Genomic DNA, 15,177 nt, shown 5'->3' on the forward strand with positions numbered 1-15,177 from the left:
CCAGGATCCCTGCTGCCTGTGCTCAAGTTTTCAGCCCTCATGCTGCGGCGTCTTCCAGGGATCGGCAGATGGCAGGTGTTAAGACCGCGTAGCACAGCACCTGAAAATGAGCACAGCACAACTTCAGTTAACCTTACAGTAAGCAATCATTTCACTTTACCTTAGATTTTTGTTTCATTATAGCCAGTTTGTAATAAATGTACAGTGATTACGAAGTTATGCACAGTTCTACTTTATGATCTTTGCAGGCCTACCTGTATCTTCGAGGACAGCCGTGATGCCCCACAATGTACTCCTGAGCATAGCAGAACCGTCTGCAGAGTCCTCTATACCCACATGTCCAGTACTGCATTTCTGGATCATTGCCTGTATATAATTATGAAAGAGTTACAAATATGTTCTCATGTCCCTGATGAATATGGACTCAGCAATAAACTGCAGTGACAATAAATCCTTTCATCTTTAAAAGAAGTTAACAAATTTAATTTCCTTAATAGTGAAGAAAGCTGGGATTTCACGCTTTCTTTTTCCTTCTCCTCAGAACCACGCAAACAGGCTCAGTATGAGTCCGCTGTAGTTTCACCATTTGCTTGATTTGTTCTCACGCAGTCAGAAAGTGTGCATATTCAATGCTTACCCTCCCCGACCGCGAGCATCAGGAGAAGCACAAGGAGAACCAAGCTCAGTCCCTTCATGTCTGGGTACCAATAAGCTTTCAGACACTGTTGTGGACAGGCTGATGCTGCATTTATACAGCATTTCAACCACGGGGGAGGAGTCCGTCGTGCTCTGTCCAAATCACAATAACAAGTATCACTGAACGATGGCAGTCTGAGGGCTGACGGTCAGGACTGTCAGCTTACTCTGCTTAGTCAACATCTGCAGCTTCTTGAGAATTTGAATTTTTTTTTTTTTTAAAGAAGAAGAACAGTAATGTAATTTTCTGTGATCAATTTGCAAAACCATACTTCATTATTCAAATGATCTGTACTGTTCATCAACACAGAAATCCAAATGAAAAAGGAAAGTTCTTTGGTATTGTACTTACATACACCCCTATGACTGGACAGAGGAGTACACAAAGACCACAAAGGACTCCTGCAAAACAACAAGCCCTTCAAAAGTTATATTTACAGATGATGTACTAACTAATCCTTTTGTTTTAGACACAGTTAGCAGTACAATTCTGTCTGCCCTGCTGTGTTTTTAATAGGCTGCCCTCTGTTCGGCCACTGGTCTGCCCACATCTCAATATGGCAGTAGTTCATGTGTTATTGCTGATGCTGTGAAACTGCAATCAAAGTGCACAAAACATGCTGCTCTGGTGACACAGGGGAGGATTGTTAACAAAACAATAACAACACACGGCATGGACACATAGACATGTATTTGTGCAGCATGCCCCCTAGTGCTAATGTAAGGATGCTTGTTTACTCTTGTCTCGCACACATACAACAGATATTACCATATTAAAGGAAAAAGTTAGGATCTGATCTGATCTGTGATTAATTATTTAAAAGATATCTTTCTCAACCCTATCTTTTATATATATATATATTTTTCTCTTTCAGAATCACAGTCAGCTTTACTGGCCAAGTATATGTCCACATCCAGGATATCAGACTCTGTTTTGTAGTTACTCTCAAAATACCTACATCTCCATGAACAATTTATACAAACTATACATACAACAAAACTAAATAAAGAAGGGTACAAAATAATTAACATAAAAATATTGTGTATATGCATGTAAGTGAGAAAATATGTATATAATAAATAAAAATAAGAAGCAACAATGACCAACAATATTGTTGTCTATATTAGCCTACAGTTGGTATCTCTAAATTGTAAACAAATAGTGCAAGGGTGTGGTGCAATAAATATGGAGTAATTCATGTCATAGGGTACTTTATATACACGAAGTAGGTGTATATATATGCACATGCATGTCTGTAGAGTATATACATTGTGCTTTGATTTATATTTGGCAATGATAAAGATATGTAAATGTTAGAAAGAGTGTTTATTTAATATGTAATTTATAATTTGGATGTGGGATTCACAGAAATACTGGCGACAGACATGCGCCTTCTCTTTTACAAGTAAGAAAGATTTATCTATTTGATTGCACTGACTGAGTAACTTCCCAAATCAAAATAAATGGTACAGCGTAGCAATATTCTGGGACAGAAGGTGGCGATAGATATTTTACACCCCCGTTTTTCACACAACGAAGAAAAACTCTGACAATCTGCGCGTGCGCAGTCTATACAGCTGCAGACAATAACAACAGTCTGCGCAGATTGCCCTTTCATTCCAAGATGGCGGATCTTCTAGGCTCAATCTTAAACTCGATGGAGAAGCCTCCAACAGTCGGCGACCAGGAAAGCCGACGAAAGGCTCGAGGTATTTACTATATTGCCTGAATAGTTGCTCATTTAATGCTTCTCTGGAAATGTTTAAATAAATATGATAAGGGATTTACATGTATGTGAAATTAAATGGACTGACGAAGAAAGCGTTCCTGGTGCTGTCATTGGCCAGTCGAGCTTTCAAGGTTTAGCACCACCTTAACGGAACACGCAGACCCGCAAACTTCCGCAGGCCAGCAGGTAGAGTCTGCACTAGTGACGGGCAAAACGAAGTTTTCTGAAGTACTGAATCACAAAGCAGTTGTCTTGAAAATGATTCGTTGTTTTGAAGCATTTGGTAATGTAAAAGTGGCGGTATCTACTGGCCAAATCTTTGGTATAGTATTTGGACGAATGTTTACATTAACACAAACCTGCTGATCTGCTGCAACCCCTGGATATTTACTAGGACGAGCTAAACCTGAGCATTCAAAGCGATCTGCCTGTAGAGATCAGTTTCTCATAACACTGAGCCCGTATTGTTTGCAGCCCTGAGCCGTTTTAGCTACCCTTTCTCTGCTGAGGAACCCACTTGGTGGTCTTTTCAGAAATCATTAATCTTGCTATTACCTCAGGCAGTGGGCATGTTAATGACTCTCAGCATATAATAACGAGTGGTAGAAGCTAAATTTGTACGCTTGTGGTGACAAATTCCCTTGCATTTCATAGATGCTAGAAACTTTCATTTGAGACTTCCATTGTTACAAATATCAGCTTCCTTTCAGTTAGGCCCCATCTAAATCTAATAACTGCAAAAACCTGTGCATGCACCTAATCTGCCACATGGGTCCCATAAAACATGGGAATACATTATAATAGTACCTAGTTCTAGATCTAGATCTAGATGCCTAGATCTGATGTGAAAACTGTACCTCTCCACAATGTGACAATGGTGAGTGGAGTACAAATAAAGAACTTTTCCCACTTAAAACTTGTTGTGAAGACATAGCTACAAGGCAGCAGCAATAAAAAGTGGACAAAGCTGTTTCATTAACTGTTCTGAGTATGCCTACTAATAAAACATCAGAGACTGTTTGCATGTAGACACGTGCAACAAATAAGAGGCCTTGAGTCACCCTGTACACCAGCCCTAATAGGGAAATGTGGCTTTGGGATTTACAGCAAGTGTGTCTCTTCATTAGCCTTTTTTGTGACTTCAGCCTTAAAAACACTTTTATGCCAACTGTCGCTGTAAAACAGTGTTTACAACGGAAACTTTTAAAAGCTATTGGAAATCAACAAACTCCACGAATTTCTCTCCTTTTAAGAGCAAGCAGCAAGACTCAAGAAGATGGAGGAAGAGGAGAAAAGAAAGAAAGCAGCATTCAGGAAGAAGGTGTGAGCTTCAGTGTCATCCAATACACATTGAAAGTACACTCATTGGCCACTCTGTTGGTTACACCTGTACAATCTAATGTAATCCAATACAACTACAATACCCCCATAAACACCTTTATGATAGTGTCAATAAAACTCAACATTAGAGACATTTTAAAATAAGAATTTATGCATTTGATTACACAAGTGTACTTATTAAAGTGGAAAGCTCCTGTGTCCTCCTGTCAGTATGTTGGTATTTTATCACGTCTTGTTTAGATGGAGAAAGAGGTGTCGGATTTCATTCAAGACAGTTCACAACAGAAACGTAAATACAATCCTATGGGGAAGATTGAAAGGAGCATATTGTAAGTAGTCATTACTTCAGTTAATTACAATGAGTCTCTTTAGGAAGGAAACATGGCATGTTTTGTCATATGCTCACAGCCATTTACATTTCATTTCCTCCTGCCCTGTAGGCATGATGTTGCAGAAGTAGCCGGTCTGACTTCTTTTTCTTTCGGAGAGGACGAGGAGAGCCGTTATGTCATGCTTTTCAAGAAGGTCTGAAAACTTTGCTTTTGATCCAATGTTAGATGTTATTACTTCCACCAAAGAAGTTATGTTTTCCTGATAGCTGCACATGCAGGCTAAGCTTTTCTCAGACTAGGGTCTGGCTATGGAAATGTAAATACACACATCATGCAGCTAATTATAAATATTCTTTTTCCATTTGCAAATTTAAATTAGTCTGAAACTTTCTTCCTTGTTTTTCAGATTTTTGGAACCATTTTTGATAACAAGCAGCCTTCTTCATTATGTTATTTGAGTCTGAGCATTTGATAGATGTACATATGTACATGATTATAACGCAAATAATAAATGTACAGCTGAGATGATGAGGCCTCAGCAGGACACAAACATATTTTGACACAATTTTATCCAATTCTAGTTTTGGAAAGACACACAGATAAATACACTGGCTGCAGATTTGCATTTTATTAAAAACTGATCTGTTGTCCTTGGCGGAGGTTTGACTTCCCAGAATGATTTTCTATTAGTAGTAGTTGTTGTTGGTGGTATTTTTATCACTACCAGATATTAAAATAATGTGGGGACGCGTGACAAATTTCTGCCTTGTGCTGTGGCAGGAATTTGCTCCATCAGACGAGGAGCTGGAAGCCTATCGTAAAGGAGAGGAATGGGATCCTCAGCTGGCAGAGCAACGGCGCAGACTAAAAGTATGACTCCTCAATAAGCAGCCTGGTCACTTTTACACAAAAAGTCACAACTGTAGTCTTACTAGATCAGACCTGTAACATTTACATATCACTTTTCAGTTAGAAACACTCTTCTCCCTTGCAATTATAAATTTTTTAAAACTCACCACTGCTCGCCCACAATTTATTGTGCAAGATCAGAAATGTAAGTTCTTCTGTTAGTAAACAGGCTACCTTCTGCTGTCTGCATGTGTCTGCTACAGTTGTACTGTTTGCTTCTGTCTTTTTAAGTGTTATCTGCTAGCCTCTGTAAAACCTGCAAGTTCTCATTGTTGTAACTGTGATTTATCTTGAGCTGTATCTCAAACTATGCCATGTCAGGTCCTTGAATTTCTAGTCCTGAAAACACCCACGAATTTGATGTTTGAGAAAATGTGGGAAACGATCAAACACATGTGGGTACAGCTCATGTACTTTTGGAGGATTTTTTTCTTGACTTTCCATCACAGTATCTGACCTTTTTTTTCCCTCTCTGCAGGAACAGGCTGCATTGGAAGAAATAGCATCTAGTCAGACAAAGAAGCCGGAGACATGTCCCAACTCCAACTACAGAGACAAGTACAGTCACCTGATTGGCACCTCGGCAGCAAAAGATGCAGCACATACACTAGAGGCCAACAGGGCCTACGGCTGTGGTGAGTAAATGCTGTCACACACGCCTATCTTGCATCGCTTTTTCTCACCTAATATCTCCTCTTGGTTTACTCATTATGTTGGCATTTATTCTCTCCCAGTGCCGGTGGCCAACAAGAGGGACACTCGCTCCATAGAGGAAGCCATGAATGAAATCAGAGCGAAGAAACGGCAGAAGCAGGAGGACGACACAGGAGCACACAGCAGCAGCTCTTGAGTCTCCATTTTTGTTTTCTGTGTACCGGTGTGTGTGAACGTGTGTTTGTGTGTGTGTGCGTGCGTGTGCACACAGTATAATTCATCCTACAATGCAATATCTAGTACGTCAGACATTTAGAGTATAACTTATATGAATCTCGTACGTGTGCCGCTCTCTGACTGAGACTGTGCTGAAATCTTGGTGGAGGTACTCAGGTGTGTCTGATCCAGGAGGTGGATCACTATCCGTGTTTAACATTTGACCATGATGTTCTGTCAGCTGTCAAACTTGTCACACGTTCTAATATACTATACAGTATGAGAAACATGTTTTTCCAGTAGGTCTTTGGCAACCAAAAAGCAGCCATCATTTTTAAAGGAAACTTTGTGTCAGTGATTGACATTTTTGATGCAGTTGTACATTTACAGTCCTAATATTTTTTTATCAGTAAAGTATTGATAATTATGAGCTTTAACCAGGCTGGATGATGTCTTGAAAGCAAAGTTTTAGACAGAGCATGTGCTGACAGTGTTCCAAATATCTAGTGTACTTTTTAAAAGGCAAACGAATGCCATCTATAGACCAGCTTTTGGTTTGTTGGTTTCATTCTCAACCCGTTTCAGAGCTTTGTAAAGTGGGAAGCATGTCATTTCCTCCATTTCGAGAGGAATCACATTTTAGAAAATACTTCTTTTGTGGATTTTAGGCCTCTGTGATCAAGTTATGTTCTTGTTTCTGAACATCTGCACTGTCTGTGAATGAAACTGTTAGTGCACACTAAATGTTTTATTATTGAGCCGTGTGATGGCTTTCAAAAGGCGTCATAGGAGGGAGCTGATGTACCAGGCTCATTGTAGGGATATTTGTCAAGTATGTTTCTCTGCATCCTGATGTCTGTTTTAACAAGGTTGCACTGTTTTATCTCCCCATGTGTGTTAATAAATGGAGAACTGTGTATTTGTTGGCCCTTTGCATCTTTTAACTGCTTTTAGTATTTAATACAGGAAGGAGGAAACAGCGATGTGATCCAACACAGCAACACAAAATGTAGGCTCAAAAATGACCACATGAATCAGCATTATTCCGTGATGATTTCACTATGACTGAATGTAATAGAAGCTACCATAATGACTCGACCATAAGTGCACTCACTGGTTATCTGCTTACATAAAGTAAATAGTAATACAGTAATACATTTATTCACCTGATACTTTAGTTTTAACTCTTATTTCTGTACATTTTATAGGGAAATATTGTTTTTTCCTTCACTTTATTTGTCTCACAAATGTAGGAAGTAGTTCATGAATTATAATGCACTGTTATAGATTAAACAAGTATGATATAAAGTTAAAATTTAAAGCAGATAAAACATTCTGTAAGTGAAAGACGTTTAGCTCACAATGCTTTTGCGTTTTTATCGGAAATTGATTTGAAAATTGAATATTGGTGTTAATCTATTTTAAGGCCATACGTTCACTCTGCTGTCATCCCTCCTTCGAGCTGGCACTACCGCTTGTCTCCTGAAGGAGGAGCCATAGCTCAATCAAGAAAACGTTGGCTTTTTCTTTTTTCCTAATGCATGTTTCGCACTGTCCTGCAGTTTCTGTCTCGCAGAAACACATATATTGCGCGTTTAAGTCTCACTCACGCACATGTAAAAAAATGAAGTCAGCGTTTTTGTTCTGTTTTATCATTTGGTTTGCAGATGCGGAGCTAAAACCCCGGAGAGGTAAGACCAAACCCTGTTGATGTTCATTCTGTCCTGATCTGAAAGTCTGGGACTTATAATAAGGAAAAGCATGAAAATGTGACTCAAATGAGGAAAGTTTTGTCGGGCTTTGCCAAAACTGAGCGGATAGTTTAAGACTGACAGAATTTGTTGCTCTAAACATAACTTTGGTGTTTTGTGGTAAAACCTTTTCACCTCATTTTGCTACAGAAGCCACTAAAAGTTATTAGTCATGACTTCTGTTTGGCTGAACGTTTAGGATGTGCTGGATCAGTGCGGTTTTCCGTGTTTTCCTCTGGTTTGCATTACCTGGAACTGATTTGTCGCTTTGACAAAATGTCTCTGACAAATGTTTACAATAGTACTTCTCAGGGAAATTCCTTTGTTTATGCTGTTCTGTTCATCTGCGCCATATGCGTTTCTCGGTAGCCGACTGTGGCTCATCCTCTTCATTTTTGACACCCAGGGTCCGGAGTGGTATGCACTTTCAAAGACAAGACATACAACCCAGGAGACAGCTGGCATCCCTATTTGGAGCCCTTCGGACTCATGTTCTGCATGCGCTGTGTCTGCACAGAGGTGCCTTTTAATATTTACTCACTTGATCCCTTCAGAGCAAACATCTAAAGGAATATTACACTAAATTCTCTTTGCTGGCTTAATGATTTAAAAGGTTAGCTTGTGCTTGTAAACTGTACCAATGCTGTCTCTTAGACAGGCCATGTGAAATGTAGCACAATCAAGTGTCCTGCCCTGCCGTGTGAAAACCCGGTAGCCGAGCCTCAGCAGTGTTGTCCGAGATGCACAGGTAGACTGTCCTCCAAACACCTTATGGGCTCTGAGCCTGCAGAGAGAAACCATCTTCATGTGACTTCCGTCCTGTGTGATGTGTTTCCCCCTCAGATGAGCCCAGGATTCCTGCAGGGTTGAGAGCTTCAGTGAAATCCTGCAGGTATAATGGGAGTATTTATCAGCCGGGGGAGACCTTCAATAAGCACGACCTCTTCCCATCCAAGCAAAGCAACCAGTGTGTTATGTGCACATGTTCTGTAAGTTTACAGTTTACTGCTTTTGTTCTTGTCTTTTGATCTAGTGAAAAATAAATAAATAATCAGATTCAAATTGCAAACAGTATGTATGTAGGTTTATGGTTTTAAGTGACATGTGACATGAAGTAGAACTCTAAATCTCAAACGGCATCATGTGGTTAAATAGGCAATAAAAATTGAGTAAGTACAAAGAAATAGAAGAGGGGGAAAAAAAACAGGAAAATGACATAATTTTCTACTTATATGATAAAACCTCAAGTCTTTTCAAGTCAGTTCTTTCTTCTTAAGCAAAGTATTTAAGCTCTGCCACCACAGCTTTATTGGGGTGAAAAATCTCTAAATGAATCAGCGTTGTATAAGGAAAAAAAGCACTTAACACAGTGTCTTTCTAACAACTAGAACACATGTTTATGCTCACCAAAATGCCTTTGTATTATAAATATTGCCGTGGCCCCTACATTAACACCACGTAAAGGCCACTTTTACAACATCCCCACAACTTACAGCAGTGACCTTTATGTTGTAATGTCTTACATTTCATAGGCCAAAAATTCATTATATGTATGTTTGAGGTTTGTGTAATGTGTATCTGTGCCTGCTAACTTCTAGCTGCTAATGCTAATTTTAATGAGACAATTAAATCCTGGAGCTTGTGAAAGCAGCTCGCTTTGGTTTGCATGTTGCCTCAGCACAAGAGTTTGGATTAAAGTTTTAAATTAGACCAAACAAGGGGCAGATATCAGAGGGGAAAGTGGAAGTGAAGCCAAAATTGAAATCTCCCTGGAGTCCTCCTTTAAAAGGCCACATGATGTGATGTGAGAAGTTAATTTTACGAGTTGCTAAGTGGTGTTTGTGAACACATGTTTCTAAATGTCCAAGGAGACAACACATAACACTATAACAATTGTTAGGATGATTTCTCCTAATGCAGTTCCTTCATGTATGTCTTAGTAACTTGTTCCATTGTCACCACAGAGTAATCTGCTCCTAATTTCAAAATGGTTTAATAATCTGCAATTGTGATTTTTGTCGAGGCTTGCAAGAGCTGCTTGTCCTTTATTGGTAGTGTTGCTGGTTCAGGTGTCCTTTAATTGCTTTCAGTTAGCAGGACAGCATGGCATCGCAGCTACGTATGAGTGTGTCTGTGTGTGTGGAAAAAGAAAATTTAATATGGGTGAAAGCCAAATAAATGTAATGTCTCATTATGTTTCTGCTGGTATTTTATAACATTAGAGCTCAGAAGACACTGTGATTATGTTGTTCGGACTTGTTTGTTATTCCGAGTGATATAAATTCTTTAACAGGTCTGAAGACCTGCAGGAACCTCTGAGAGCAGGAAATTTAAAAAGTAAGATTTTGCCTTCTTTTCTTTTCTCAGAATGGAAACATCTTCTGTGCTCTTAAAACGTGCCAACCAATCACCTGTTCCTCACCGGTCTCACTTCCAGATACCTGCTGTTTGGTGTGTAAAGGTAGACAAACTCCTCCAAACTGTGAAATGGCTTTGCTCTCTTTCCAATCTACAATAATATATTTAACATGTAGATAAGGCCTGCATATGTGGCAAATAGATGCTAAATTAAATTTATATTCAAAAAATGTTCACTGCAATTCATTTTGTTTTGTTTTCATCGATAATATAATCATATCATCATGATTCCATTAAAAATTGTTATACAATAATTTTGAATTCCATCCCAGCCCTATTTTAAGTGGCTGCCGTATGTGTTAATCACATTCTCTTCACTCTTGGTTTTGGTCTTCTTCTCTTTGGTCTTTAGATCATGGCACCAGTGGGTCCTCATCAGTTGAGGATGGAAACCAGCAGCTGAACAGAGGCGTTGTATGTTCTTTCTGATTTATCAGAAAATGAACCCATCCTAGACTATGCTTTTGTATGAAACGTCCATATCTTTGGTAATATAGAGTGGAAAATTGCAAAGTTTTCAAATTTTTCCTCAAGATCCATGGACCATTCTTGGCCTGATATTAAGCCTAAACTGCACTGTTGTTCTGTTTGAATAGTTGAAAAAAATCTGTAATGTGGGCAGTGATTCATTATGATGCTCCTTCAGCTTGGGGAAAAGCTGTTAAACGCCAAAAGCTGACTAGATGAAAGATAACTGTGTTTTATTCTATCTGTGTTTACAAAAGAGGCATTCAGTGGACCAGTGTTCTGGAGAGCAGAGCAGGGCGCGGTCCGACCGTGCCACTCCACCCAGGGTCAGGACTTCTCCCAGAGGCCTGAGCCTCAGTAAACTTAACCTCAAAGGAGCTTCAGAGACCACCGTGAAGATTTTGTTGCAGAGGAAACACCAAAGAGGTGAGACTTTGTCAAAACAAAAAGATCCTGTATAGGTATTTGATTTTATGGACATGTTCCTCACAACTTCACAATCGTTTCCATGTGGAGCACAACACTCAGATGTTTTCCATTTCTCGCAGCTTGTTTATACAATGGCAAGACGTACTCTCATGGAGACATGTGGCACCCAGTTTTGGGGAAGGTCCTGGAATGTATCCTGTGCACTTGTGCTGATGGCCTCCAGGACTGCAAACGCATCACGTGTCCCAGTCAGTACCCATGCCAGCATCCCCTTAAATCAGTGGGAAAGTGCTGTAAGACTTGTCCGGGTAATAAAACGTGCCTCACGACATGATGAATTGTTTAAACTAACATGAGGTAGATTGGCTGTTAACATCATTCATATAACTTCTGTGTGTTTTTTCTCTCTAGAGAGTAAAGCTGAAAGTAACCAGACTCAGTGCTATCCCGGGTATAAAAACAGCCTCTTGGTGTATAAAGTAGAATCTTCTTTGAAAGTTGACCCACCCAACACAGTGAGGATCATTGCTGTTGAAAGACAAAGTACTGCTGAAGTTGAAGTGCAAGTATGGAAGACTGGAGAAGGTACTGTAGCTATATTAAAGGAATAGTTAAAACATTTTGGTAAATGCACTTAATCGCTTTCTGGTGGAGAGTTAGCTGAGAAATCAATCTGGTGTCTGATGGATATTAAGCTACAGCTCTCAGTTAGCTTAGCTTTAGTTTAACTAAGACATAGTCTAATGCATAAAGCCCCATGAAACGAGAACTTCTGCATAGTCCAGATGATATTTTTACGTTTGGACAAAACCAGGCTGTTTCCTACTGTCTCCAGTCCTTATGCTAAACTAATTGGCTGCTGACTGTAGCTTCATATTTATCACACAGGGGTTAGCGTGAACATAGAAGAAATCAAAACAAAAACTGTGAAAACAAACCACTACATTCATAAAATAAAATGTAAAGGAGTTTTGATTCTTCATGTAAATCAATGGGACAATGATAAAGTGTTTAAAATATTCTGCCAGTATTTTCTTGAATGTGCACCCAAACTCTTAAATCAAAAATAGAAAAAGTTTCCTGGCAGGTTGTTGGATCAACCAGTCAGCTTTCTTGACATACTGAAAAGGTCAGAGTATCTCTGCAGATGCATGATTCTAGCTTTAAAAGAAACGCACACTTGGACACATGCATATTTTCCAAATATATTCATCTGTTCTTTAAGACAAATATTAAAGTATTACTGCACTAATGTGTGCCTCTCATCTTTATTTTTACAGGTGTTTTACAATTAATGGAAATTGGTGATGTTCAAAGAAAAGATATAATGGATCATCCAGAGAATTACACATTACTTACAACACTTGATGAAGGTTTGTTTCATGATGCCCTTTTGTGAAGATCTTCCAGAACTCTTTTAATATGACCATTTGCTTTCAGTGACAATTTTATATTAATTCAAGTTCATTTTCCAGAGACGTGGAGAAAATTTAAAGAGGAGGGAGAGAATCTGAGTAAAGCTTCCCAGACCACCATTTGTGAAGACGGCATTCGGGAGATGGTAACTTTCCTAAATCCCAAGCAGAAAGACGACTTGTGTTCACCGTAATACTTACTTACCTCCTTTGACACTCTTTATGTTCCCATGACTACATGGTTCAAATACAGTACATTCTGTATTCATACATGTGGCCTTGGATGAGGAATTTCTCATTTATACAATATTGTTTATTGGTCGATACATCGTTGTTCATCATGGTAAACTCATCACATCTTTTTATTGGTAAATTATTGAGTTACAAAACACGGACCATAGCAGTTTTTAACTAACTGTCATGGTCATAAACTGGCAGATAGTTCTTCCTTGTGTCATGGTTCAAACATTTAAGCAGATTTAGGTGCAAGACATGTCAATGTCAGTGTGCATCTGCCGAATTATCAAGGACATTTATGGAACAGTGTATCTCAAATAAATCCTTTGCTTTAATCATATGAAAATAATTTGTGCTCTAGAATATTATGGGCAAAGGAGCCATTTTGTTCAGAATTAAAAAGTTTTTTTAAGGATGTTACATGATGTTAACATATTTATTGTAAATACAAATAGAGGGTTTGTGTCCTTATTTAAAGTGTACTGATTCTGTGTATATACATCTGACTGTCTGAATGTTCTTTGCATGTAGCAGAAAAAGGTTGAATTGGGGATCAGTCTGCCGGTGAATGCGCAGCTGTGTCACAACTGTGTATTTGTTAGTGTGACAAAGTCAACATAGTCACAGGCTTTTGTTTGTTATCATAGCCTAATGATATTACAACTCCATATACCAGCGATATTTGTGTTTTAAAGTGGTCATAGTTGATGTGGATGACTGCAGTATGTATCTCTGCTCACAGTTAATCTATAAAGTTTTTCAGTGTTTTACACCAGTAAATATTTTGTCTGATTTGTTTTAAGCTGTATGACCATAGCCCACATGTCATGGAATCGTTTGCATGGAGTCAAACACGGTAAGACAATGGGAATATGTGTCTGAGACAGGCTTAAGATGTGGCTCACAACAGTTGTTTTTGAAGGCGCTGTTTGAAAAGTTGCGGACTCCTTTAAGGTCCACATGCTGGCTGCAGCAGAGTGGCCCGAACACTGTCTCTGCCTGAAGGCTTCCATTAAATACAACTCCGGAAGGCTGGATAAACTGTTTTCCCGCTGGAGATGAAATGTTATCAGAGGCATGAAAATCAAAAGCAGAAGTTCAAACTTCCTTCACCCCTCCAAACTCTCTTTTTTTCTCTCTCTCTCTCTCTCTCTCACACACACACACAATATTTTCCCGACACCAGTATTTATTCTCAAAAAAAAAATAAATAAATAAATAACTTGGTGTTACTTAAAGTACCTTGATGAGGGTAAGGGTCCGATGACTCGTTCTCTGCCTCTGTCTATTATACCTGTGTGGTCATTGGACATGTTCTTCAGAATCAAAGGATTAATTTGTAAGATTAACTGACACCAGCTGCCTCATCCTGACACTTCCAAGTTGAATCTCTCCTCTTAGTAGTTAAAATTACTCAGGATAAAACATAGGTGTCAAAAACTCTTTATCTAACATGTTACATGGTAAAAAAGCAGTAATAACTTCCCACTTAATCCCATTATTGTCTGTATGAAACCATACTTTATATAGATATATATGATTTGCTGAGAGCCTTATATATTTTTACTTTCCCTACAACACGTTGGGGAAATTAATGTTAAAATTGGTTCACTCCCACGACTCTCTCATAGCATTGTTTCCAGCTGCAGTAGCATAATGCTACGCTACGTGCTCAGGACCAAACAGCAGAGAGACAAATTTAGCAACTAGCTAGCGAGCATAGCAGCTAAATAGACATAAGAGAAAGATATTTTGTTTAGGAGTTGGTGGAGCCCAAAAGAGGGCTAAAAGAGAGTAAATTTACTCATATTCACCACAACAGCATCAAATAAATGCTAATGTTTCTTCTCCTATGCAGGATGTGTAATTAAGCAACTGGCAGCTGAGATGCTCGCCATCTCAAATCAAATGGTGATTTTGGGTTCACAATGTAGGGATAAACTATAGCTTGCCCTATCAGTGCAATTCTGAAAAAGCTAACACAACACATAACTTTGCATAGCTGCGTGTTTGTGTCTTCCCTTTTTCCTAGCTAGACAATGGGCCATCTCATTGTAAACCACTACAGACTAATACGTCTATGTTAAAAAATTTCTAGTGAAGATTTCGTTATTGTCAGTGGATGAGATTTGTGCTACTTGATTTAAATCTAGGCCGAGGAGCTGAAGGAGATCAGTCCTTCCAAAATACAGCATAAAGAAAGCAGATACTATGTTATTATTATTATCATTACATAGAACCACTAAAACAAAACCAATTTTTTGAATAATCCTGCTTGTCAGTGTCATGACAATAATGAGCTCACTGGATCCCATGTGAGCATGTTCCATGAGAGCAGTCTCTTGGTTCAGCAGCACTGTGTGCAGTCCGTCCACGGGACCGTTTGATCAACAGGTGTAAAATGATCACTGTGGTTCCCATGACTCAGTCAGTGTGCAGCGGCAGACTGGGGAGACTGAGTGGGTGCTTCAAAATAATATTGCTTCCCTTCTCTGTGAACTCCCGACGTGCTTTCTCCGTCCCCTCCCCTTCCACAATGAGTCATTGTGTTTCTTTCACACTTTGCGCCAGACAGCTCTGT

At 39.1% G+C, this 15,177-nt stretch overlaps 2 protein-coding genes across 4 annotated transcripts; both read left to right on the forward strand.

Moving 5' to 3' along the window:
• The first annotated feature begins 2,254 nt into the window (after positions 1–2,254).
• On the forward strand, positions 2,255–6,795 carry spag7 (sperm associated antigen 7). Of its 2 annotated transcripts, none has more exons than XM_046411432.1 (7): positions 2,255–2,406; positions 3,680–3,747; positions 4,008–4,096; positions 4,208–4,292; positions 4,880–4,969; positions 5,487–5,643; positions 5,743–6,795. In XM_046411432.1, exons 1-7 carry the CDS (start codon positions 2,322–2,324, stop codon positions 5,856–5,858), a joined length of 690 nt encoding a protein of 229 aa, XP_046267388.1. In that variant the 5' UTR covers positions 2,255–2,321; the 3' UTR covers positions 5,859–6,795. The 2 variants fall into 2 exon arrangements, with proteins under 2 accessions (XP_046267388.1, XP_046267389.1); XM_046411433.1 differs by lacking the exon at positions 2,255–2,406 and adding an exon at positions 2,520–2,654.
• Positions 6,796–7,361: 566 nt separating this feature from the next.
• chrdl2 (chordin-like 2) lies at positions 7,362–13,364 on the forward strand. Of its 2 annotated transcripts, none has more exons than XM_046411693.1 (11): positions 7,362–7,569; positions 8,036–8,148; positions 8,284–8,377; positions 8,473–8,618; positions 9,997–10,090; positions 10,400–10,461; positions 10,773–10,941; positions 11,064–11,252; positions 11,356–11,529; positions 12,225–12,317; positions 12,420–13,364. In XM_046411693.1, exons 1-11 carry the CDS (start codon positions 7,416–7,418, stop codon positions 12,551–12,553), a joined length of 1,422 nt encoding a protein of 473 aa, XP_046267649.1. In that variant the 5' UTR covers positions 7,362–7,415; the 3' UTR covers positions 12,554–13,364. The 2 variants fall into 2 exon arrangements, with proteins under 2 accessions (XP_046267649.1, XP_046267650.1); XM_046411694.1 differs by having other exon boundaries at positions 8,288–8,377.
• The last annotated feature ends 1,813 nt before the right edge of the window (positions 13,365–15,177 follow it).

This window comes from Scatophagus argus, chromosome 14 (assembly GCF_020382885.2).
Source record: "Scatophagus argus isolate fScaArg1 chromosome 14, fScaArg1.pri, whole genome shotgun sequence".
NCBI classification, from domain to species: Eukaryota; Metazoa; Chordata; class Actinopteri; family Scatophagidae; genus Scatophagus; species Scatophagus argus.